This window comes from Fundulus heteroclitus, chromosome 6, assembly GCF_011125445.2.
Source record: "Fundulus heteroclitus isolate FHET01 chromosome 6, MU-UCD_Fhet_4.1, whole genome shotgun sequence".
NCBI classification, from domain to species: Eukaryota; Metazoa; Chordata; class Actinopteri; order Cyprinodontiformes; family Fundulidae; genus Fundulus; species Fundulus heteroclitus.
Window position 1 is genome coordinate 20,031,632 of NC_046366.1, and position 26,650 is coordinate 20,058,281.

The 26,650-nt window shown below is 40.5% G+C and overlaps 1 protein-coding gene and 1 pseudogene across 1 annotated transcript; both read right to left on the minus strand.

Annotated features, from left to right (window-relative positions):
* Window positions 1-1,183: 1,183 nt before the first annotated feature.
* rb1cc1 (RB1-inducible coiled-coil 1) lies at window positions 1,184-22,981 on the minus strand. The gene is given in 24 exon segments (XM_012876229.3): window positions 1,184-2,085; window positions 3,068-3,138; window positions 3,403-3,530; window positions 3,743-3,801; window positions 4,442-4,489; window positions 4,583-4,631; window positions 5,938-6,226; window positions 6,402-6,510; window positions 7,537-7,723; window positions 8,332-9,353; window positions 9,355-10,257; window positions 11,414-11,540; window positions 11,682-11,785; window positions 11,912-11,976; window positions 12,078-12,159; window positions 12,864-13,050; window positions 14,953-15,137; window positions 15,235-15,405; window positions 15,511-15,910; window positions 16,061-16,263; window positions 18,850-19,020; window positions 19,126-19,252; window positions 19,336-19,468; window positions 22,637-22,981. Coding segments are annotated over 23 exon segments (4,836 nt in total). The 5' UTR covers window positions 19,407-19,468; window positions 22,637-22,981; the 3' UTR covers window positions 1,184-2,007.
* An 854-nt stretch (window positions 22,982-23,835) lies between these two features.
* LOC118563363 lies at window positions 23,836-25,446 on the minus strand (annotated as a pseudogene).
* Window positions 25,447-26,650: the final 1,204 nt, after the last annotated feature.

The window sequence follows — 26,650 nt, forward strand, 5'->3', positions numbered from 1 at the left end:
AAATATGACCGTGTGAAAGATGCATGTATGTTTATGAATGCATCTTCCCCATTCTTTGGCCATCTGTATATTGCCTCTCTTTTCAGAAAAGTTTTACAATGTGAAATTAATTTTATTACTCTAATGAAAACCTTTACCAAAAAGTCACGACTATTAAATCATTTTTTTAAACAACGCTGCTACCTGAGGGGAAAAAAAAAGAAAGAAAAACATTTGACATTATCCGTCTTTACATTGGATGTTTCAGCACTGAAAATAGGTGATCAGCTGTTAGAAAACTAAATCAGACAGGCGGTTTTAATGGTATAAGTAGCTCCAGACTACAAATGGCAATGTTAAATCCCATTCAGCCTGAGGAGACTGACTCCCAGCAGCACTGAGCTCAGTGGGGGGTTGTAAACATTTACACTAAGAGCCTGTCCAGTGCACATGGCTGCTGCTTGCCAGCCACCTCGGTATCGAATGTTGTGTTGCATATTTTGTCGTTCAGGCCTGTCCCGAAATTGTAGGAATCACACCATCAATTTATGAAGGAGCCATCCAAATGTGACAACAGGCTTATGCTAAATGGAGAAAATAGAGCTAAACATTGTTAAAACACCCCTAGACCCACATGGTAGAGAGCGCTCGACGGCGAGCTGCTATGCTCCCCGCTGTGAACTGGGAAAGTGATGTTGGTGGGCTTCCTCCTCCATGAGGGCCGCATCGTTCTTGGGCCACGATATGAAGCCTTTTTGAAGTCTGTTTCCTGCCGCAGCGTGCCAACATTTATGTTTCCACAAAAGCAAAAAAAAAAAAAAAAAAAAAAAAAAAAGCTAAATCAAGAGAGGACACTATATTGTGCTTATTCACAATGATTTCCTGAACGCTCTGAAAATCATAATGGCAATTATTTTACAAGATATGCACTAATTACACAAAAACAAGCTATTTTCTGTGTGGAATGACACATGTCAAGCAAAATGTCATTTCCCAGACACTAAAGCTATTCTAATTATCAGCAAGTAAAAAAATATATATATAACAGTCGGCTTCCCAAACCTTTTTTTTTTTTTTTTGTTATTACCCAACAATCATTTTTTTCTTCCTTCTTCAATCAACAAGGCAACTCCTAAAATGTGACAGCATATTAGGGGATCACCAAACACGAAAAACAAAAAAAAAAAAGAGGAAAAGCATCCAATTTAATTGGGGATCAATCCTTTATTGTTTCAAAACTCTATCCTTTACAATACAGTCAGTTATTGTTACATGTGATTTTTATGGGTCATATACAATGTCTCCCGATAATGAAACATGGTCACAATGTTTTCCTTTCTACATATTCATATTCTATGATAATGAGAAGTTTGTGCTGATATATTTACTTAGTTCTGACAGCTCAATTAACTTCCCTTTTCAAATTAACAAAAGCATTGTTTTTCAAAGTGCATTTTCGAGGATTGCAAAGAGGACTGCTTCCTTCAGTCAGTCGCGCAGTCATAATGTACATGTCAGTGCTGACAGAGAGCCATACTGACTGTGAGTAACATACAGCATTAACTACATTTCCAACTACAACATTTATCTGTTAGGTAAATCAAAGAAAAATATTTCAATATGCATGCCATGAACATTCCTCCATTAACATTAATTATAAATGTATATCTTTTATTTAATTGTGTTGATAATGACAGTATTTTCCACAAGAGGACAAATGCTGACAATGAGAACTAATATTTAACATCCAAATTTTGTTCATTTTTCACACACAAGTCAGAGGGCATAATGCCACAGTGTTTAGGGCAGCGCCCTAATTAGGTTAATAGCATTTGGTCCACAATAAAATAAAAATCTGGATTTAAAATAAGGAAAATATGATAACATACAGGATTCTGAACTGAAACACACAGAGAAATGTATGTTGCAAGGCGATCCTCAATTCGTCTTCTGATGTTAAAGTTATCAATTAAGATGTTTCTGTTCAAAACTTAAAATAAATATACATTTTAGCTCATTACTTGGCTATTAGACTTTTCTGTTCCATGGAACAGCTTTCACTCGGTAGAACTTGGTTCCTAAAGGAACCTTGAACCTGTTCTGGGCCTGCAGGAGAAGAACACAGAGAGTTTTGTGAGAAACAAATGAAGTTCTCAGGACTGAAACAGCAAAACAAACACGTCTCAAGTTAAGTTAGGGAATTAGAGAAGCGGCGAGGAATTGGCTGGTGACAAAAAAAAAAAAAAAATCGGCTGATTTCGTGCTCGACTGGCCCTGACGGGTGATCGGTCAGTTAGAAACTCAAATGTCCAATCTGTTTCGGATCCCTGAATGCACCATGTGCAAGTGATCCTAGGTCAGACTCCTAGTGGAAGTGATAACTGAGTGAAAAAAATTTGGTTAGCTAGTATTAGCTAGGTGTGATCGTGTGCTAACAGTAAGGTGTTTATAACAGAAGTTAGAAAAAGAAAAATAGGTTTTCTAGAAAGGGAAAATAATTTTCTCTAAGGAAAATTAAACATAGAACTTCTGTACGTAAAAAGAAAAGTTAAGATAAGGGTCCACTTGCTCTACAGGGACACACACAGAGGGTAATATCTGCAAAGCTAACTCCAATAATCTTGCTAACTGGTAATTAAGTAAAAAAAGGCTCTTATACACCGTGTGACATTGCCTCTGCTCACATAAATAATCCATGGCTGATCATGGCAAGCTTCTTAAGGCCACTATATAAATATTATAAACGAAAGAATGACCATCTAACACAAATCCTTAAATCAAAGCTTTTGTCCTCTTGGACTGAGCTGTTATTTGTTTTTAAATGTATCTTTCACAGGTGGTAAAAATATCTGTAAAGGATATGTGTTGACTTTCTTTTTAGGGGAATTTTATTACAAAATATCTGTGTCCAATAATCTGGTGAATTTTCTGTATTAGTAGATTTCAGTTATGCACAGAGAGCTTGAATGTCGAAAGTAACAGTACTTTAGTAATTTATTGTCTCTAAAAAAAATAAAATAAACGTCAGCTGAATAAGGAATATTTTACACTTAATACAAAAACAAGACATGTTAAAAGTTCAAAGCACCTTCTTTGCCTGGCAATATTCCTTCTCCATCACTTTTCCAAGCACCCATGGCCGTCTTGAGGTCCCTGAGGCTTAACATAGAAACAAAGACTTATGATTAGCAGCGAACGCGTAGGAAAACTGGTCATGAAAATGAAAAGTAGCAAGATTCCACAAGAATTTTACTCTGTGAAGCTTACCAGAGCACATAAAAACTAAAATAGCCATTACTGTTATTTAATCATTTCTTTAGATGTCTTACTTATTATTACGATGAATTGTTTGAAAAAAAAAAAAATTTAATCTGAAAGCTACAGGTTTGCATGTGATTTTAGGAGGTTTTAACGGGAGCTGACCTGGTTTAAGGTCCAGTGCAGCGAGAGACTCTGAGTGCAGAAAGTAGAGGGTGGGACCAACTGTGAACAGCACGTAGTTGTCATGCCTTTCATCCAGGATGATTAGAACCAAATCGCCGACCTGAAAACTGAAAACACAAAGAAGATGGACCAAGAGACAAAGAGATGATGTCCCAGACTTCAGCAAAGTGCAAACAACACCGTTACGGTAATTATACAATAATGTGTATAATTATCCTGAATGCAACCGGGGTCGGTTTTAGCCAATATTGAAACTGCTAAAAGTCGTGGTAGTAAGGACATGCTAATGCCATGCGGCGTTTTATTAGTATTCACTTACTCTCTGATGGCGATTTTGTCTGAATGCCTCGATGACACAGAGGACATGCTTTGAGACATCTGCAAAGAAAGACCAACAATGATGAGACCAACCATTAAAATCCCGCGTTCATTTAATAACGGTGAATGTTTGGGCTGTTTTTGGCGGAACACGTCAGAAAAGGAGTTGTCCTTCAAGCCATCAAAACACGTTCAATTAAAATTAGCTTAATCATTATAGTATTACTTTTAGGCTACTCTCAAAACGCTAAGTCTGAGTTTTGGTTTGACAATTTTGATAACGCAATAACCATTTATACTAAAATAAATAAATAAATGGCATTAATGTTTAAACCATTTATTTCTCCAACCTATGAAAGGCTTCAGCCTTTGCACGTTTTATTCTTTGATGCTACTGCCACCTAGTGGACAGCTTATGACAATCCTTATGGCAAGGTTCCTTCCAGGAAAGCTCAATTTCTAAATGCATCCTATTAAATATCTAACATAAAAAAGACACTAGTTAAAGCTATTTATTTTTACTTTCAGATATTTGCCATGTTGATAATGAAACAGGAAATAAAGTATGAAAATAATAGTATTTTTCTATTCTCCTTTCACACACTTCTCCAGACCTGGAATAAGTTTAAATTCTACTTTTCAGGACTGTGCAGGAACCCTGCAACAGGAAATCGTTATGCTGCGCGACAAATCAACTCACCAGTCGCTGGCTGAGGCGCTTGTTTTCTTCTTCCTTCATGTGCAAAGTCTGCGACATGCAATACATGAATTAAACATCGTAAAAAGAAATAGCTCTCGATGCATTTAGGAACAATAATGTGGAAAGAACGTGCATATTTACCCTCTCGAGTAACATTATCCGCTGTTTCTCTTCCGACATCATCGAGTCACTGTGAGTAAAAGGAAAGATGTTTTACTTTATGAATGATAGAGGAGGGAAAACAGAAAGATCAATAAATGTGCATAACGTTTTATCTTGTTCCTACTTGGTGCTATTAAAAACAAAACTTCTTGCTCGGTCTCATCCTACCCTACCTTCTGTCCGCTGTCAAATGTGTCTCTGTCCGTCTGAATCTGGCTGGTTAACGCTGGCAATCCTTCAGTACCGCAACGGATTCTACGGAGGGCCCTACTTCTGCTGACCTTCTGATAAAACCTAAGGCTTCTTCAGGCATACGACGACGAAAGAAATGCAAGACCACCAGGCTGGTGAAATCAAAATCTCCTACCACTTATAAGAGGATGTCTCTATAAGTAAATAATTCAAAGGCCAACTTCTGCTGGAACTGCAACCTTAATAAACCTGACATTACAGTGGAACAGTCGCACCGACGCAAACACCAAAGTAAACACCATTTATCACTTTTAAAACCACGTTTTCCTCTGGTAATTTCATTTAAACCATGTTAGGGCTTAATTTTAAGATAGGGCACATAAGGACATGTAGGATAAAGTGTTTGAAGGAGTGTATAGCTAACTACACTCAACTTTTTTTCTGTCAGTGTGTACTAGGGTTGTCAAAAATAACTAACTTGGCATGGTATCGATACTAAACATTTTGAATACGGGGCAAACGAAGAAGGGAACCCCAAAGATCTTGGCAAGCTTGAGTGCAAACAGCGCTTTAAAGCGCCAACAAAGTCAAACAGCACAACAAACTTGGCCAAACATCTCCAGGGCCGACTCCCTGGCCTTCATGGTGATTTCCGACAGGTTAGTAAATTAAAGTTCACGTTCATAATTTTATTTAATACACTAAACGTATTACTGACGTTAGTGCGACCGGTGGTCCGCATCAATGTTGATCAGTGTGATTAGCTGGGGCTAGCATGCTACTAGGCATGTGTTATATTTGGGTTATTTATTTAGCATTTCTCTGCACACTTATTTAACTAGCATCTGTGATTCTGTTGAGAAAGCATGGTCCATGCTGAGATCTTTTTTATGTTGAGAAAATATTTTTTATACCATTAAATATTTGTCTTTTTTTTTATTGAAAATAGTATGGAATATTTTCCAGGGTATCATATCGGGTTCGCAATTTTTGTAGCTTGGCAACACAAGTGCGTGGCATTAATCTGATTTCCTGCAACCAACACGGCTTCACAAGGCGGAAAACCTGAAACTCCCCTGTCAACAATGTCAGATGGAACTTGTGTCGTGTTTCAAAGAAGGTTTTATTCGAGACGAACTTACTCAGCAGCCACCAAGCTGGCTTCCACTGCTGACTCGACGTGTTCGTCGTCTCTGAAGGCCGCTACGGAGGCTAGCCGGTCGGATTCAGCCGGGGTCTCAGGAGAACAAGCCCCTGCAACAGGCAGCGCCCTCGCTGCTGCTCCAGCCTCTGAGAGATCTTGAGCCGAGTTGGAGGGGAAGAAGGCTGAAGAGACCAGCGCAGAGCTGCGCAGCCGGTTCAGCTCTTCCTCCAATTGTTTTTTCTCCTGCATCACACTTGCTCGGTCCTCAGAGAGAGTCTCTATCAGGGCTGGAATAGAGAAACTGATTATGAAACAGCGGCTTCTAAAAAAAGCAACCCGTAAATGTAAAGATGAGCGGCAGAAACTCTTACAATATTGAAACTCTTCAATATTTTTCTTTTTTTTCAGTACACAAAATATATTTACAGGCTTCCTGAACCCAACAATATGTTGGGCTCTCACCTTTGTCCTTTTCCTGCTGCTGGGTAACTTCTCGTAGCTTCTCTGTGAGGTCGTTGATAATCTGCTCCTTCTTCAACTTTTCTCTTGTTAGAACGGTGTTGAAGTTTGTCTGGACATAAACAAAAGGTTAGGATTTAAATTAGTAAATTTAGGCACAACAAAGAAACGTGAAATGATAACATACATTTGAGCTTACAACAGGATATTTGGCTGCTAGGTTGAAGGATATCTATCAGCTTGGAGACATATGTGTCAAATGTTCTTTAAATCCTATCATATTAAATAGTTTTATTATTTAGCACGCTGGGAACCAAAACGTACTCAAACTCCTCTCACAAATAAAACACAACTAATAGAGATGTACCAAATAAATAAAAAAAAAGACTGGTGACCAGAGTTATCCCAGTTCCAGCTTTATCAGCCCTAATCAGTCAGCAATGGAAAATCCAACCATGTTAGAACCAGTAAACACATCATGCCGGGTTACACTGACAATAACACTCTTCAGTGTTGACACTGTTACTGAATGAGGAAATGCAAAGCTTGACTTTTTTCAGTGTCAGTGAGGTGTTTAAAAATGAAATTAGGGGAAGGGGAGTGATGTCAAAAGCATTTTTTTAAAGAAACTACTAACATGGCTGCAGTTAGCTAAGAGAGAGCAAGATTTTGAGCGTATAACAGGAAGGCAGAATAGAGTACAGGAACCTGTTTCATTTAATGCGTGTTCAGTTTTCGACATCTAATATGGATCACAATGGATTTGGAAACACTGACAAACCCTTAAAGATTTACAATCTCTAGGGAGCAGACACAGAGACTGCAGCTTTAGTAACTCTCTCATAAGATGCTAATCTCTGTGATAAATTAGTCTTTGGTTTAAAATATAAGGGGAAAAAAGTCCTGCTTGACAGAGACTGTTGTCCCACACATGATGTGACGTTATCTCTGCCGCCAATATAAAGAAAAATATATTATTGCTGTCCTTATTTCTTTTAGTTTTTCAAAAGAAAATTGAAATCAGCAGGTCAAAGCTTTAAAACAAACAGGAGATTGGAAGACAGCCACAAATCGGTGCATTTCAAAAAGTATCCCAACCACAAAGCTGTTAAAGCCCGTTTCAAGTTCAAACACAAACCTGCTGCTCTGCGATCAGTGATGTTTTGAGGTTCTGCATCTCTTCGTTTTTCTTCGTCTCCAAAAGCTCAATCTGGGCCTGCAGAGACGCCCTCTCCTGCTGCAGGCGCTCCTGTAAGGCTGAGTCCAGGGACAAAGGTGCTGCAGCATCTGCACGGCCCTCAGCAGGCGGCGACAGCCCTCCACCGCTGAAAAACACGGCCACAGTCACTCCTGGTGAAACAACCGTGTGGCTACGAGGGTAAATGCATAAAAGAGGATATATTGTTCTAAATGTATAGCACAGTTAATACAGAAGTATTACATTTGAGAAAAAGCTGTTAGTTTTATTATATATCATGTATGGGTCAGTTACAAGTATCGTGGCAAACCAAGTTTTTTTTTTTTTTACTCTTTTAATGAGTTATCAGAGAAAGAGCCACGGTGACTTGAGATCACAGATTTTCCACATATTACTGAGCACTGCCGGCCAGCTGACTGAAAGGAGGTTATTGCACCTTTCACTTGCTTACAAAAAATGTGATTTCACATCATTGAGAACATTTCTGGTCATGAAAAAGTGTCAGGTATGTTGTGAAAACAAAAGAAGGGGTTTTCTTTTCTTCACGCCACAAGTTGCACTAAAAATACACCAATTGAATGTCAGATAGGGAAGCTCAGCAGGATTTAAAGGAGCCGGTAACTTAACTCATTTGTTATTATGCAAACCACGGTACTTTGACTAAAAATTATACTCACCCTGGCCGGCGTCTGTTGAACAAGTTAAGATTTGTGATCAGTAAGAGCCAGCTTTTACCTTTGAGAAGACTGTTTCTTTAGAAGCTCCTTCTCCAGTTGCCTGATTTGTTCTAAAAGTCTCTTCTCCATCTCCTCCTTCTGCTTCTCCAGCTCCTTAAAGACATCTGGCGCTACAACCTTGGAGGCTTCCTGCTCCTGAGCTGCATGTCGTTCCCGCTCTAGGTTTTTAGAGAGCAGGTCATTTTCTGCCTGCAAGTTGTTGATAACAGTCCTCAGCTCCAGCTCCAGTTCCTGGAGACTCCTCAGCTGCTCGTCTTTGTCTTCCCTCAGAGCGGCGAGCTGCTGATGCAACTCCTCCCTAAGCCTCTCCTGTTGTTCCGCGTGGTTTCTCTCGACGTCCTGGGAGTGCTGTTGCAGGGCTGAGATTTTGCCGTGCAACATGATGGTCTCCTCCTCGTGCCTGTCCACCAGCTCTGAGATGCAGTGGTCCTTTTCTATCCTCATCAGAGTCCTCAGCTCGGCCAGGTCCACCTCGTACTCCTCGTTTTTAGCTTGAAGCTGCCTCTTCAGGTCCGTCAGCTCATGTCTAAGGACTTCGGTCTCCGCCTCCACCTGGGTCTTCACAGCCTCCGCCTGCTGCGTCTTGGCTTCTTCGAACAAGACCCTAACCTCCTCCGTCTCCGACTCCTTGAGGGCCAGCTCTACCTCCAGCCTACAACGCAGTTCTGCGAGCTCCGTGAGCCGAGTCTCCATTTCTTTCATTTCAGCGTCCTTCTCGCTGATGGCGCTGGCGTAGCGATCGGCCGCCTCGGTTAGTTTTGTACCGTTTTCGACAGCCAGACGCTCCAGCGCCTCCGCGTTACTCTTATTCAGGCTATCCAGTTCCGTTTTGTGCTCCTGCTTCAGTTTCTCCTCCAGCTCCTTCAGATGGCCCTGAGACACAGCCTCCAGCTCCTGCCGGATCTTCTGCTGACTGCGTTCGATCTCGAAATGCAGGTTTTCCAGCTGATCTGTCAAAGAGTCCTTTGAGGACGCGAGCGTCTTGATTTCCTCCGTCTGATCACAGTTGACCTGCTCGAGCGTTCTGGATCTTTTCCGCCAGGTTTCTCTCCCTTTCCACCCACCGCTCTCTCTCATTCTCCAGCTGGGTGAGTTCCTTCTCCTTGCGCTCCATGAGCCCCTCCAGCTCCAGCATGGCGCGTTGGACGTCTCTCACGATGTTCCGGTTGACCTGGTTTTCTTCGGTCAGCGCCTGAACCTGCTCCTCCAGCTCCTGCCGGACGCCGAGAAGCTCCCCTTTGTGCTGCTCTTTTAACTCCGCTTTGTGGCTCTGGAGGATCGCTTCGACGGTGCTGCGCACTTCTGTGCTCATGCCGCGCAGAGCCAGCCCGAAATCCTGCTGTTCTTTTAAGACTAAACCTCTCAGGTAATGGAGGTCATCCTTCACGCTCCTTAGGTCGGAGTGGGACTCTTCGGCAGCACACCGGTACTTCTCCAGAACCTCTTTGAGGTCAGCGATCCTCGAGCTCTCCTTCTCCAGCGTCGTGGTGTCCTGCATTCGCTTGTTGTCGATGGCGTTGATGACCGAGGAGTATAGCGACTCCACCATCATTTCGGGGCTAGTGGGGTCACTGATGGGATTGGGGGAGGCCAGGTTCTCCTCGATCACAAACTCGTTGACGGCGGACATGAAGTCGGATTCGGGGCTCTCGGCGAGGGAATCCAAGTCCAGGGAGCCCTGCTGCAGCACCGGATCCATGTTGGGATGGCCTATGGTTTCAAAGTCAAATGTCTGTGCATCAATGCTGTCTGGGGACAGGTCCTCTAAAGGAGCCGGGACGGGTACGTGGAGGGGCTGGCAGCCGGGTCCCTGAAGGCTAAGAGAGAGGGGCGTTTTGGAGGGCGCCGGAGTCGCGCTCCCAGGCTTGCTCTCGGACGTCGGAGTTTGCGCCGTTGATCTTTGGGAGCTCTGACTGTAGGATGCCTGGAGAAAACGGAACGCATGTAAATGTTTTACGTGCAGCAGACAGACAAAGGGGAGAAACACAAAAAGCTGTGACTGTAAAATAAATTTGTTAAGCGAAGAAAGGCACAACGAAATTGGCTGTTGACCAGATTTGGACAATTTTCAGACCGGTGGGTTGAAAACCCAAAAACCTTTCTGTTTTTCCAACAAGTGAACGCAGCATACCCTAACCCTAACAGGTAGCGCTAACCAGGGGCTGACAAAATATTTTAAAAAAACATACTGATAAAATATAAATCATAATGATCGATATCGATAATTAGCAAACAAATTCTAAACATACATTTTTAGTGCAGCCCTGACCATTTTATGATGTTGCTTAATGACCTGGTGTTAGATAAGGCACACACAAACACTGGATTCAAACTCAACTGTTTACCACAACTGCTATTTTTTTTTTTAAAGAAAAAAGCTCGTGCTCTCTGAAATCTGAAGGGGAGGAGCCTGATGAAATGTCTATCGATCAAAATATAGTCACTGAATTATCGTCCGGCCCTGGCGCTAAGAACTCTTTAGCTATTTTTAGCATCGGTGAGGTCCTCAACAAAAAAAAGTAAGAGAAGCAATCTAAAAGTAAACTGTAAACAGGTTTTACAACAGGTCAGGTTGTGAGAAAGTGAGAAAAACCAAGACTTTCAGCAGCTAAAAGGATTGTATTACACCAGATATGATACTTTATGCTTTTGAGCTTTCAACCTCTGTCTGTCAGGAACATCATAAATTTAGAAAAGTTGCCATCCTTTGGAAATCTCAGACTTTAGGTAAGAATCTACAATCTCCCAGGCACACCCAGGGCTACTGCTGTCTCTGCCACACTAGTTACGCAAATCTCTAATTCAAGACGATCAAGACACTTTGAAATGTAAAGGTAATCATTCTGTCTTTGTTTTAAAATAGTAAAATTCTGCTCTCTGTCCTACGTGGCGCAACATCAGCTTATCTAATAAAAGTGATTGATGAGTGCTCATGGCAGGAAGGCCGGAAAAAACATGAATGCTCATATTTCTAAAGTCCTAAAGAAATAGTCATAACTGGCCAAAACAGGAAACCAGAATTCATTTCTGACAGCTGTGTTTCCAGTTTCAAATCTAATACTGATAAAAAAAGACATTACCCTTTGTTCACTCAGTAGGTCAGTGATAGTTCGAGACATTTCGTCCACACTCTGTGCAGCTTGGACCAGCTTATGAAGTGTTTCTACGTGGTGATTTAAGGGCTCAAAGTCACACATGGCGGGAATCCTGCAGAGAACAAAAAGACAAAACAAACAAAACAGACCCAAAGCGTGTCATTTTACCCATTTTGGCTCTTCCACAAACTTTCTGCAACAGGCGTGCTTATAGCGAGAACAGTTTAGGCGCCTGACGACGACGGTGACTCACATTAGGAAAGGCTGCACCTCAACAGGACAACAGGATTTCAAGTACTGCAGGTCATCAACGGAGATGTCGGGAAGTTCATCATCAAACCTTCTGGGTTTTCGCGTCTGTAACAGTGAAGCAATTAGGTTAAGGTCACTGTGCAGAGAGAACAAATGCATAACCCTTAAAATACAATGAATACTATTGGCGGGGAATAAAAGAACAAAAAATATGCTGTAGTTAAAACATACACAAAATGAAGTTGGAGGCCAAGACTCAAGTCCTCTAAACAATCGATTTCGGAGGAAGGACTTCCCTTGAAAGTGAAAAAAAAAAGGAGAGCAGTAAAGAGTTAGCACGACTTTAGAGGTACATGATATTCAGAGGTAAACATCAGCTGATGAATTTTGGACTTACTGAAGAGCTTTCCAAAGGATTCCCTTTTGAACTTTTCTGCCTCATACATTCGTTTCCCGTCCTTAACGAGTGCGTTGGCCCACTGACAAGAATGACAACATGATCAAGAAATTAAATCAAGAAATATTAACCTTCTGAGCTGACAGTAAAGCGGTAGTCTAGTTGTGCAGACATGAAAAATAAAACTCTTTAGACACCTAAACTTCCTCTAGCGTTTTTTTTGTTAAGAAAGTCCGGGGAATGTTGGGTTTTGTTCATTTAATTAAATTAGCTACACTGCAAAAACGGATCTAAAAATAAGTAAAATGTTCTTAAGATTACTGTATTTATCCTTGATTTGAGCAGGTAAATAAGACTATTTGCCAATGGAATGAGTATTTTGACCCCTAAAATAAGATATTTAGACATCATGCACTTGAAATAAGATGATCAAGATGAATTGTTCCTATTTTAAGTGCAAACATCTTATTCCATTGGCAAATCATCTTATTTACCTGCTCAAATCAAGGACAAATACATTCATTTTAAAGAATATTTTACTTATTTCTAGTTCTGTTTTTGCAGTGTAGGGCTAAAAGTCTCAGACTACATTAAAGATGTGCAAATAAAACACAGTGAACTGTAACTGGCGCATCTTTAAATGGGATTAACTTATATTAATGCAACAAATGATGTGAAAAACTCAATCTGAGTTACAGAAAGGGTATACATAAACTAAACTGTGTCTGACGGCAGAAAGCGTCGACAAACACCGATTGAAACGACCACGCCATAATGAGCACTGACCTCTCTGTAGTGTTGCATAAACATTTTCCTCCTGACAACTTCCACAACCGCCAAGCAGTACATCTGGGGCACGGTACTGAGGGCGTCCACCACCCTCACCCTCTCTATCAGCTCCGTCAGAAGGCGGAGCAGAGCCTGGAGCTTCTCCCCATCCTGATCTGCGTGAAGCATCACGTAGCAGCACCATCTGCGACCGCAAGCAAAATTCAAGTTTCAACAACGATCCTCTAAACCAGTGATCTTATATTCAACAGAAAGCATCACAGTAACAGGCATGGAAAAAAGGAACTGCACAGAGTTATAATGCAAAAGTCTTAGCATGGGTATTAACGTCATTAATGTTGATCCCTTCAGGGACATATTTGAACCATTCTGGGTGCAAAGATCAAACAACAACAATGGATTTCAAAAACAAAAATTATTTAAATTTAGTTTACATTTTTTCCAAATCCAGAAATGACCACATATATAAATAAAGGCTCAAATATACACACTGACCTATGTATATTATATATAATATATATCAGAGTTTCACCTTGACCCCTTCATTTTGTAGCCATCAGCAAGCTTCTGGCACTTATATGGCCTGAAAATGTACCTTGTTTTTGGCTACACTGGTGAAGTTAATTTAAATTTGTTGTTTTTTCTGTGACAGAACTGAGTTTTAAGCCTAATGCACAAGTCTTAATATAGTGGAGATGAGGTCTTTTTGAAGGCCTAATCAGAAGCTTTATTTGTCCATTAGGAAACTGCTTTTGATGTGTCTTTGGAATCATTGTTATAACAATTAATTGTAGTTTTTATTTTTTTACATGCCCTGTCTGGCAGTCTAGCATTAAGAATTGCTGTCTTAATGCCAAAGAGAGCCCAACAGATTTTACTTTAACAAGTGGAGCATTACTGCTTTCTCCACAGTGCTCCACTTGATATAGATATGCAAAAAGCTTTATTAGATTTTATTGAATCCATTGAATTGCCCATCCAATGGACACCAAAACGGGAACGTAAAAGAGAAAGCAAGGAAGAGAAAAAGATTAAACAAAATTCTAAAAGAGAGAAAAAGGTGACGACGAGAGGAAAAAGAGAAAACAAGATAACAACCTTGGAGTTTGCTTCTACACCTGCAGACAGAGACAAAGATAACAGCAAAACCAACCAAAAAAGTATCACAGGTACAAACAACCAATGCCTTGATACTATCACTGAAGAGTATACAGTATTGTTTAATACAATATGTGTAAAGGGACAGCTGAAGATAATAACAGGGGTTTTCTGTATAGAAGTGAATCTGTAAGCACCTGTAGGTGTTTGTGAGAGTGCGCTTGTGTACGTAAGGTTTATCCATAAGAAAAATGCCCGATAGTGGTTGTGAAGCAGGTTTTACATCCTCAAAGTCTGGGAGGGTACAGACCAGGAGAACATTGAAGCTCAACATTTGCACATGGAGAGGCCAAGTGCCTTTCTGAGAAAAGGTTTGATGGTCGGCGGTAATAAAGACCAAGTCATCTGACAACAGTAGTGAGAAGTACATTTTGGGGAAGTAAAGGTGAAATTTCAAACCTGTAGCAGCTGTGAGGGACGTTGGTTGTTGAGTTACAATGTGGACCTGTTAAACTATCAGAGGTATTCTGGCATTGATCAACAATAATAGAATAACGAGGATGGACGATGGCCTCCCAGTTCTTCATCTACCACCGCAATCAACACCTAAATAGTGTAAGCATGGACAGAACAGGACGTTCTGACAGGAAAAAGGTCCTAACCCGATATCCATACCGGTTTGGAATGAATAAAAGCAAAACAATATTTCTGTTCCCAGTTCTGAACCAACTTGAAAACATATGGATCATGTTTATAAGATACGATCTTAACAAGAAAACAATTTAAATAAGCACCCTATTCTTGATTTTCAATTTCACAAAAGTTTTTTGCATCACAATCATGTCATCCCAAATGACGAATGTATTGACATGTACAGTATTAAAAGTCCTAAATTGAAGATGTGCAAGCCCACAGTGAGTGGGCATGCATAAACCTTTCACCAGAACCGTATTACAAATATTAGGGAGAAGAAAATGTCGATTTTTACTTGAGTCTGACTTGAAGGTTGTTTGCTAGCTCCTGTTTGGCAGTGGTGCACTTCTTCTTAATTTCTAGCAGCTTCCTGTGGTTGTTCAGCATAATCATCAGCTGGTTGGTGTGACTCAGACACAAGTCAGGCAAAACGGACGTATCTTTCAGGTTTTCAGCTCGCTTCTGATTGGCCAAAAAACCCTGAAAGCAAAAGCGTGTAAGCACAGTTAATAAAAATAGACTTAAATCAGTACCAAAAGAAAATGTTTTGTTCATAAAAGCCTTTTTTTGTAAATACCTGAGCGAGTTCTTTCTGCTCGTTCACCAACTTCTTACAGCTTGCAATCATTTGGTCTAGAGCATACAACCTGTCTTCAAGCCCTTTGATGGATTTCATGTTCTGATTATCTAACTTTGCGATCGTGTCCCGACAATCTGCCAGGAAGGGCTGGATGATCCGAGAGTCGAGCTGAAACAGACAAGCACACCCATAGATCCACGTCTCCCCGCTGACGTTATCTGTTGCTAGCGTTTAGATACGCAATCTCAAGACGTCTGTAGACCCGCTGCTCACCCTGTTGATGGAGTCGAAGCATTTCCTCACAACCGACTCCACGTCGTTAGGTCTGTCTTGCACGTTGATCCAGTCCAGTAGTGTCACGTTGAAGGAAGACTGGCAGGCGAGTTCTGGAGTGTCATCGTCTAAAAGCGCAGCTCTCAAGCCGCCGCTCTCGGTCATCTCGTCTGTCTCCTCGCCTGACCCAGGCTGACGGGCGGCCGCCCCCGAAGCAGACGACGGCGATTTGGAGGCCGTCTGGGAGCAGAGCACAGAGTCGGTGGATTTTTCTTCCTCCGTCTCATCCGAATCCTTCTCCGGGGTCGAGCTGGACTTCTCGACGCTCTCTCTGTAACTGTGTCTCGTCAGACACTCCAGCAGAGGGATCCTGGCCATCACGGAAACCGAAGTCCCTAACCTGCAGTCACGCAATCATGTTAACCGAAACGTCGTCTTCAATTAAACGCTCATTTAAAAAGGTTTGTGACCTATAAACGAACTACAGCGGGTAATCTATTGACAGGTCCATTTTCCTTTTAACTGGAAGACACCAAGCCTTTATACTCACTTTGAAAGTTTGATCTTGATTTCCTCCAAGTCCTGTTGGTAATTTGCGTACGCAGTGTTGAACTTGACGAGTAACTTCTGATAAGACAGGGTGCAGTCCTCCAGATTAGCCATGATAGCTGCCCAGCCTTGATGCTGGAGATGCTCATCGTGGACCAAACGTTCACAGAAAGAGCAAAGCTTTTTGGCAACTTCGAACATTTCCTAGAAAGAAAAAAAAAAAAACATTTCAAGATCAGGGTTCGGTAGTAAAATTAAATAATGTTACGCTACACTTCAAGACACACGATTTCCATAATTCTTTTTGACACAGATGCAAAGGAAATATGCTGTGAGGTTATTAAAGCAGCACGGCGGATGCAGTGGAAGCGGTAAATCCCTTTTTTATGTGTCCGGCCAGCACAGGTATCTTGTTTTTGTGTTCCACGGTGGCAGACTGTCGCTGCACACCTGTGTGTCGCTGCAGGGTCACCGAGACCAGTGTTATTTGTCTAGCTCAAAGGATAGCTTGTGCTGGTAAAAAAGTACTTTGTGAGTTTAGCGTTGACCTCGCTGAGGCTGAAAATAGACACTGTTCAAACATTTTCCATAAACATACGAGGCTGTCCATATAGAACGCTTGAATAAGTTCATATACTCCAGCTGACACTGATCATGTCCCGCTTATCGAGGGGCGCAGGGCTTGTTTTTGTACGGACTCGCTGTCCTTTCTGAGGAAGCCGAAATATGTAAGCATTGCTTACTTTGTAAAAGCCATTTCTAAACACTAACACCGTTACACTTGCACGCTGCCATTTGCCATATCTCTGGAATCCATTGTTTGCCATGCTAAATCCATTGGAGTGAGAACCTTTCACAGCAACATTATCGCAGACCTTTGTTTATTACTCTGTGTGATGAGGTCAAACACTCCGGAGGCTCGTGTATAAAGCAGGCAACAATAAATTAAAAACATTAAACTGCTTGCATGTTGGTTAATGGAAAAATCAGGTTTTGTCAGATCTTTGAGGCATGCGTGTAGCCCTTGGTGTGCCATTGCTTGGTGTGGTACATGCATAGAGAAATGAAGGGTGCAGAAGTTTTAATTTTTCTGCCATTTAGGATCAATTGACCAACTCGGAAAGAAGATTCAAGGCTTCATGGTTGCCACCAAGTGGTCACATAAATATTAACTTTATTGATCAAAAAATTAAGTTTAGTTCATTTAAAAAAGGGACTAGGCACATTCAATCTATGTTTCTTTAAGCAGCACAGACAGCCATCAGTTGGATGACAGCATTGATGAATGTTTCATAAGCGCAGAAATACCATCTGTGCAGCATAGCCTGAGATTAAGTAATCAGGTCATTGTTACACCATTCACTGGTACATCTCAGTAAATTAGATTACGCCATCCTAATGAGGCTCGTTTGTCCTCCTAGATGTACCTTTTGAAAATAAGCCACCTTTAAAAAGGAGCAATAAGGGAAATTTCATTGTTTTAGATATAAAGAACTAAAAAAAAAAACAGTTTTGTGAAGAACTAAAGGTATCTTTTTAGATGGACTATGGTTAAACGTCACAAACCATCTCTCAGTGTTGTTCTCCAATCTTTTGTTTACGTAGCCGGGCCGGCCATGCGTCCACGTACGTGAACAGCTGCCACTCAGGGCTTACCCACTCCCAGTCCATAAAATGGCACCGCCAGGCACAAAATGGCGGAGAAGCACGCCCATCGGCTCAAACTGTTCTCTTGCTAACAGCATTATAAAGTTTTGAGTTACTTACTTCTTCACTAGACATGTTCCTCCAAAAGGTGATGCTGTTCTGCTGTGTTTTTATCCTTTGCAAATACGGGCACACCAGCTTATGTGTGAGAAAGGAAATGGTTGCCGAGTGGCTTTATACACATCTTGTTTTGGTCTACAGACAGTGCTTAAGCGCCACCTAGTGGTGAAATATCGTTATTGCTCCTTTAAGAAGGTGTTTATCATTATTTTGATTAAGAAAGCATTACTGTATTAAAAAAAAAAAATTATGTGGTCTGATGCAATATTTTACTCTAAAGATTAAATGCCGTGTTTTCATTAGCTGTATGTGTAAAATCATCACAATTCACAGAAATAAATTAATAATTCTATATAATGGGTTACAGTTATTGAGTTACAGAAATAGACAAACTTTTTAATAAAACACACACTCTTGGAGGTGCATGTGTTAGAAGTAGTTATGTGCGAGGAGTAGGGGTGTAATAACACATCTATCCACATCGACAGATTAAATGGCTAATGACCCAAAATTAAAATATCGACCCATATCGTCATTTCTAAGACATACCTTTCTAAATTCAGGCATGATACTATAGTGAACAGGTCACCTATTATTATTTCAAAATTAGACAAATGCTGTTTATGATTTAAATGCCTGATGCCTGTATGAGCTTAAAAATGAAATTATCAAATCATATTTGTATTTTGTTCTTTTCATGAGTTGATCTCATGAAATAATAGTGTTAGATGGGCAGATGATATTGTATCATATCAATCGCATTAATTGGAAATTGTAAAATAATTTGTTATATCAGCAAATATCGTATCGTCATCCAAACCAATCGATACAACATTGTTTCGTGCTAAAACTGGTGATTTACACCCCTGGCGAGCGGTCCCAGAGTTGATGTGAATGTGCAAGCTACATCGTACACAGCATAAATCCTTCGCACACCAGTAACTTACTAGTGCATCTCTAAAGCTTTTTATTTATTTATTATTACTTTTAAATAATTTAAATAACAAAAAATTGGAAAACTACCAGAGCAAGTTGTGTTCGCGAGGCAACGGTGTGAAAAACAGCTGGCATCAGTAGCGACTCTTCCACCTTAACCTGAATCTCACTCTCAATGGAGAAGGTGGTTTTTGGGATGGTTGGATCCCGGTCGGATAAGATCATCTCTTTGTTGAACAGGAATATGGGGTTGGTTTCCTGAAAACGTATAATAAGACGGGGGTTCTCAAATGTCAGCCGTACAAAAGAAAATTGGAAATGCTTGAAGGACATATGCAAAAATTGCAGTTTGCATACACTTACAGTGCCAGCACTGTAACTGCAGACCCGTCTGTCTGCAGCCATACATTCCCCTCCGTTGACAACGAGGACCTGATGCTGAACTGCGATCTTATATTTGGCTTGGATGGCATGTTTAAGCTCCAGTACGCTGAAAGAAAGAAGCGGGTCTAAATGGGCAGGGTGCACAGGCCACTGTTTCTGAATTTCATCAGTAAAATCCGAGCTTCTTACGTTTGGACAGCAAGGTCGGTGTCAAATGTCAGTGTGCTGCCATTGTTGACCTGGAACACATACAGCTTCATGGTGAGTCTCCCGGAGTTCGTCAACCTTGCCTTTCTCGTTCATTAGTCATACACCACGGCCCCTGCAAAATAAAACCAGACGGGAAGAGGGTCATTAACAATTAAGTCCTTCAGTTACCGACATGTGTTTGCGTCCCAGAATCTGAGCCAAAGGCTACCAATGGTTGGCCACGGGGACAGAAGGGGACATCTAGACTGGACGCGGCACAGCGCGAGCCTTCTGCAGAACAGCAGAAGTTGGCTAAACAATTAAGGCTGAATTTCTACCATTTTTCCATGAATGGGACTCAGTCATTGATGATCTCTCTGTGATCCAACAGACATCCACAGAGCTACCGACTGGATGCTACTGCAGGATATCCAGTGTAATACTCCAGGATCTTACTTAAACTAGCATTTAGATCATAATATTACACTGGTTTGCATTTTGAAGTTCATTTTATTTCTTAATGTCCATCAGTTCCTCAATTTTTGGCAAAGTAACTAAAGATTTTTTTAAAGCGCATACACAAGAAGTGCAAATCTATGGGGATAAGCAATGCACTCAGGATCCACATTTAGTCACAAAACTCATTTAATTGTTCAGAAACGTTTTTTTTAGTAGAGAGATTAAAGGGTATTTTTATAATTCGGTCTCTAAAGTGTGCAATTTTAACAATTTAATCAAGCTAAAGGAAAAAGGTGCATACAGAGCAAAGAAGCAAAACTTTATAACAACAAAGGAAAACAATTTATTGAGACAACCTTTATTTAGAATTTACTACTGAGAAAACATTTATTTTATTATTATTATTATTTAAAATAATCACATCATTTTCTGATGGTGAGAAGAATCAGTATTACAGATCTTTTTCGAAAAAGTCACTGCTGGGCGCTTTCAAGCAAAGACAGAACACGATACCCAGAATGTTATAAAGTTCAGAAGCCAAAGCATCAGTTGCTTTGGCGAACATAATTTACAGCCCTGTAGAGGAAACGTTAATGACAGAAAACACAGCTCACATCAAAGTGGTTTGCAATGTTGTCCATTAATAATTTCAACAAAATTAACCAAAAAACAACAACACTCTTTTCAACACTTGGAGGTGGGACTGCAAAAATATTGCAACTATTCAGATTCAGCCTGTTACAGCATCTAAAACATCCAACTTTTTTATGCCAGAACATGTTTTGTGTTTGAGAAGAAATGCGAGTTTTATAATCTGGTAGAGGCTTTATCCCTTCTCTTCTTTACAAGTTTTTTTTTTTTATCTTAAACTTCAATGTATGCTTTTAAATGTACAGTAAGAATCTATAAAAACAAATTTGTGATTTTTTTTTTTTATCATTGCGTCATTGATAATTAGCTGAAAAGACCTACTTCAGTCAGACTGACATGACGTGTAAAAAAAAATAATCTATTCTAGGTATTCATGTCAATTAATTAATGACATTTAAATGTCCATTATATATTTACTGATGCACCAAGCAATTGGGCAACAATTGAAATAGTCTAATTTGGTTCTGGATTAAATCTGAGCAAGGATTGGAAGGTTAAGTACCAAAACTAAATTTGTATTCCTTTTCATGAAATGCATCAGAACTAGACACTAAAAGTTGTTGTTTAAAAAAAGCATGTTACTAAATTTCATGAACTTGAGCAACTGGAAAGACAAAACACTTAAGATCTAAGCTCTAATGCAAGAGAAAGTACAGTCTTGAAGTATTAAAGATAATGAGGTTATTGTCCATTGCCTCTTTTTGTACAAGCATTTGGGTCACTTTTTACATGCTGGTAGTTGATGATCATAAAACATGTCTCCTGTATATATAAATGTGAGTATATGACTCAAATAAAGACTTCAAGGAAAACGATTGCATATTTTTTTATATAAAAAAAACTGTCTCAGAGCAACAATTTGGGTTTTAAATATATTTGTACATTTTTATGAATACTTGTCTCCACAATTCATCAAAACATATAACAACCAAAAAAAGAAAATTGATACACGGAGATTATGTGTACTCCGACACAGTTTCGTTTCCACAGCAAAGGAGCAACCTATCTGCACTTTTAGACGTCCTGTCTACAAGGATTCTTGATCCTTGTGGACAGTGCACCTCTGGTGAGGCAAACTCCATGTCCTCCAAGTGTTGTGTTTGTAAGTTGAAGAATATTATTATCAGCGTATGGTGTGATGATGAGCAATTACTATATCAAAGATATGATTTTAGACAGAAATATGTGGATCTGTGAATATGTGGATCTTTCTTAAAATATTTTACTATATTTCTTAAAATATTCCTAAAAAACACAATTTACAGCTTTAAAAAGACAACATTACCAAAAATGTAATAATCATTTTTAGTAGGACGGTGGTTTATTTCTTTTAGCTTAAGCTCAAAAAGACTTAAAATGGTAAAATGGTGCAACAACTTGGGCTAGGCTTTGTTTATGCCTAAACGAAAGAGCAACAACAACCTTCTGTGGGTATTTATTTTGGTTCTTTACTTAAACCGAACTTCGCTTTAAAGATAAAATCGTCTGTTTAAACTTTTAAAATAGTTGTAATTGTTGGTTTCTTTCGAAAACAACACCAGCCGAGTCACGGGGAGATTGGGTTAAACTACTGTTTACTGTCAAGCCTCAAGGATATCCCCAGTGGTTACAAAACGTTGGTCTCCTTAGAGACAGACCGACAATCTGCCAAAATAATAGGCTAAACTAGACACTAAAGTTTGGCTGACACTTACCTAGACAGCAGCGAGACCGAATACGTTGCTAATAAAACAAACGTGCTGTTATAAGGATGTTGTTACGGGTTTATTGTGAGCTTTCGGCTTATAAACAATAGTTTGATAATTCCCCCTCTCCCGGTTATTCCGTTTACGCTTTGGCTGTCTCTGTGGGCCTCTCGCAATTTAAACTTAGGGTTGGGTAGATGTTTATGACAAATGAACTCAGGGGTTTTTGAATCAACCTGACGACCTCCAGTTTGTCGTGAAGATGTTGCCAGGGAAGAAGCCACCAACAGCTACCGCTAGCAGCTAAACAGTCGTTAATAACCTGCTGTCTGCACTAACTAGCTAACGGCTAACAAGACTGTGTGGCTAATGCAGGGCAGTAATGCCTAATGTCGACGAATCGGAGAAATACTGTTAGACTTTCCTGGATATTTAACGTCACTTTACACATTTAAAGATCACGCTAAACACTAAAGCAACTTAGCATACGGTGTGTTGCTTCTTACCTCACTTTGCTCGCATCTCTCTTTTTGGTCTTCGCCAAGGCGAGGCGGCTAGCTTAACCAAGCTAGCGCCAGAGCTAGCTGGCTAACCCGTTTAAGCTGGGCATACTTAGAGGTAGCCTGGAGAGCCACTTAGCTAATGTCAGCTTGACTAACCGAGGCACCGACTAACAAACATAGCTAGTGGTACGGGTTGCGTATATTCTTGTGAATTTCTAAGTGATTAAACTTCACGCGCGGTGGGTTAAGTAACACAGAGACTCCACCACCCCAAGTAGCTAACTAAGGCTAACACCCTCTGTCAGTAGGCTTGTTTTGTTGTTGTCATCTGATGTGCGGTCCGCGAACGATCCGCTCAGAAAAGACGCACTGACGGGGAACCAAACTGTTAAAGAAGCGCTCCTCTTTTTTACTTCATAACAATTAGTTTCACAGTTTTACTCTGTAAAGACTGACGTTATTTGCGTTTATAAACGTAAAATATTAATAATTTGTTTAATCGTGGATTAGGGCTTGTACTGTTTAGCCGTTCTTGGCATTTGGTTGAACGATATTATTTGGAGATTTACTCGTGCTTAATAGTGAGTATTTGTGCTTTTTAACAGAGCATATTTTAACAAATATTTGCATTGTGTTTATTGTATGTTTTGTGCAATTGCACTGCATAAAAGTGAAATTTAGACTTCACTATCATATGCTACATGGGTAATTATTGTTTACAAAATAAAGAGATAATCCTACAAATAAAGACTTTGATAACCAATTACTTATTAAAAAAAAAACACTTATGCTTCATCCCTGAGTGTTTCTCACTGCAGTTATGCTTAGATGACTGCTGACCACAGTTGATGAACTTAGGCTCCATTCGAATACACTTATTGAGTAAGGACTTTTTAGCCAATGTAAGGCTAAAAGTGTGTCAGCAGTCATCATGATAAGTGCTGTCAGTGAGGAAGGAAGTGGGTCCAAAAAGGGTTTAAAAAATAAACCAACTGGACTTCTATTCTGAAGCTGAAGACGTTTCGATTCCCATCGCTTCCCATTCAAAATGTCAAATTCACCTGGAACTGATCGCCCCACACAATGGAGAGTCGTTAGGCTAATCATTTGTCTGGCTCCAAAGGAGGAGTGTTGTGGTCACATGCATGGTGATGTGAATTGGTATGAAACTTGTCAGGAATCAAACCTATTGCTGTGTTGTAAGTTTTCGAAAGTTGAAACCTGAGTCCTCTTCTGTTCAAAGTTGTTTTTTTCTCGTTTTACGTAAATGGCTTCCTTTAGCCCTCTCTCAAACCATCTGTCATTTCTGCCCAAAATGTGAACATTTTGGTCCTCAAAAGAGTGTCCTTTGTCCTTGAGGTGCAGGTGGACAGCTGAGTCCTGTCCTGAGGAAGTAGCTCTCTTGTATTGACCCAAGCTTCTGTGGAGAGGTTGTATGGTTTCCCGAATATAAAGATCAGAACATTCCTCAATGGACTGAACTGCATACACCACTCTGCTCATCTTAGGTTTGGGGGTTTTGTCCTTAGGATGGACCAGCCTCTGTCTGAGGGTCATGTTGGGTTTGAAATGTACTGGGATCTTGTGTTAAGAGAAAGTCCTCCTGAGTTTTACAGAGACTCTAGCAACGTATGGGATGACAGTGTTTTAGTGCTTGTTCTTCTCTACGTTCTGTTCTGCAACATATATTTTGGATTTCCTTGCCGATTTGATAAAGGCCCAGTTAGGGTACCCACAGGTTTGGAGAGCATCTTTGACTTGTTCCTGTTCCTTGTTCTTCCCTTCTGTTTTAGTAGGGACATGTTCAGCTTGATGGTGTAAGGTTCTGATGACAGAAAGTTTGTGTTCCAGTGGATGGTGAGAATCAAAAAGAAGATATTGGTATGTGTTGGTACGTTTCCTATAGACTTCAATGTTGAGGGTTTCATCTCTTTCCATGCTCACCAAGCAGTCCAGAAAAGGTAGCTTGTTGTTGTTGGCATCCACTCTGGTAAACCTGATGTTGTTGTCCACTGAGTTGATGTGCCTCATGAAAGCGTCTACTTCTTTTGCCTGGAACTTGACCCACGTGTCGTCCACATATCTGAACCAGTGGCTCTTTTCCATTTCTTCCACGTAAAGATTGGCCACAATCGGTGACACTGGAGATCCCATAGCACAACCATGCTTCTGTCTGTAAAAGTCATTGAACTTGAAGGTTGTTAAAAGAGAAAGTTCCAGTAGGGTACAGATCTGGTCCGGAGTGAAATTAGTCCTGTTATCATCTTGTTGAAGACGTTTCATGACTCTTTCTATCGCCTCTGATATGGGTATGCAAGTGAAAAAGTGAAGTGACATCAAAACATACAAAAGTTTCTCCTGGTGTCATACTTAGATGTTTGACTGTGTTTGCACAATCTGTGGAGTTCTCTGTGATGTGATGTGCTTCCCATCAGAGGGGCTAAGATACCAGCGAGATGTTTAGCAATGTTGTAAGTCACTGAATTAATGCTGCTCACAATGTGTCTGAGTGGTGTTCCTTCCTTTTGGATTTTGGGAGGTCCAGATAGGCATGGAATGTCTTCTCTTGGAAGACAAGGGGTGGGAAAATGATACTATAAGCTTTCCCTAATGGTTAGTTTTGCCTAGAAATGTTGCAATGTCACTTACTGGTGCTAAGAAGCCTTAAGGTATCCCACAATCCTTTGCGTGACATGACGTATAAGCACAGCCCCCTCATGGAAATAAAGAAAAATGTTAGGAGAGATGAGAGCACAGACTTTGTAGTTCATGTTTAGAAGGCTGTGGGCATGGATTTGACTCATATGGTCCATGTCGGAATTAAATGCTGTCTTAAATCAGCACAGCAGTCCAATGCTTCATTCCTCCCCATGAGAGAGTTTTTACCGTTGACCCTGTGAAAGGTTATGGAACAGGAGCTATTGTTAGCCCGTTTTCCATTGCTACACATGCACCCAGCTAATTTCACTTTCCTTTTTGTCCCTCAAGCGACCCAGTACTTTGCTCTGCTTTCCTAGGGGTGTTGAAGGGGCAAGATTGCGTGCAGCAATAAAAATTGTCTGCCACAAGGCTGGAGCAAGGAGCACTAAGGAGATGAGGAGTTTACAAATCTATCAGTTTTATAACCTTAATTAATCACAAACATAGTGTGTGTGTGTGTGGGTACAGAGAGAGGAGTAGCAGACCTTGTCAGCGTGTACAGCCTTTAACCTATATAAAATAATTTTGCTGTGATAAAAAGTCTACAATGCTTCACTTAAAAATCCTAGAAGAATGGCTGAAGAAAAATGATTATTATAAAGCTATAAAACCAGTCTAGTCTTCCTTCCACTTCTGTCACACACCTAACACAACTGCAATCCCATGCTGCCAAGGTAGAAAGAAACTACCGTATTTTTTGGCCCAAAGGCACACTTAAAATCGTTAATTTTTCTCAAAAATTAATGGTGTGCCTTATAATCCAGGGCATTACATTACATTGTGTTTACTGACGACTTTATGTGGTATAATGTGGTCAAAAATCTGTTAAAATGTGTAAGTATGACTTTAGTAAGCAATGAAGCCGCTCCTCTCAATGGATATTTGGAGCATTACGGTACACTGTGTCACCACAGTGAGCTGTCTACAAGACTGCCTGACTGTAATGTCGAAACTAGAAGTGCATTCATGTAAAGGCCCCCACATACTCGGGCGTACTTCACTCCGTGGAGATCCGTGCATACTTGAGGTGTACTCAAAGCGGAATCTGTGCAGACTCCGCGGATACAGGTACGTGTAGAGCTCATTTTTTACGACCGCATACACTGTGTCACACTATAAACTTCTCGGTGGTAAGAAGTCTTTACATCGAACGGTTTTATATGTGACACTGAGCTCGATACACTGAGCTGCTCCAAGCAGGCAGTCGCAAGAAAACGGGGCATCACAGTCCCTCTCTGTTCTCACTGACGGATGTGTGATGGGCCTACTGGAAAATAAACAGATCTGGGTGCTCAGCTAGCTAAAGACGCATTTTAC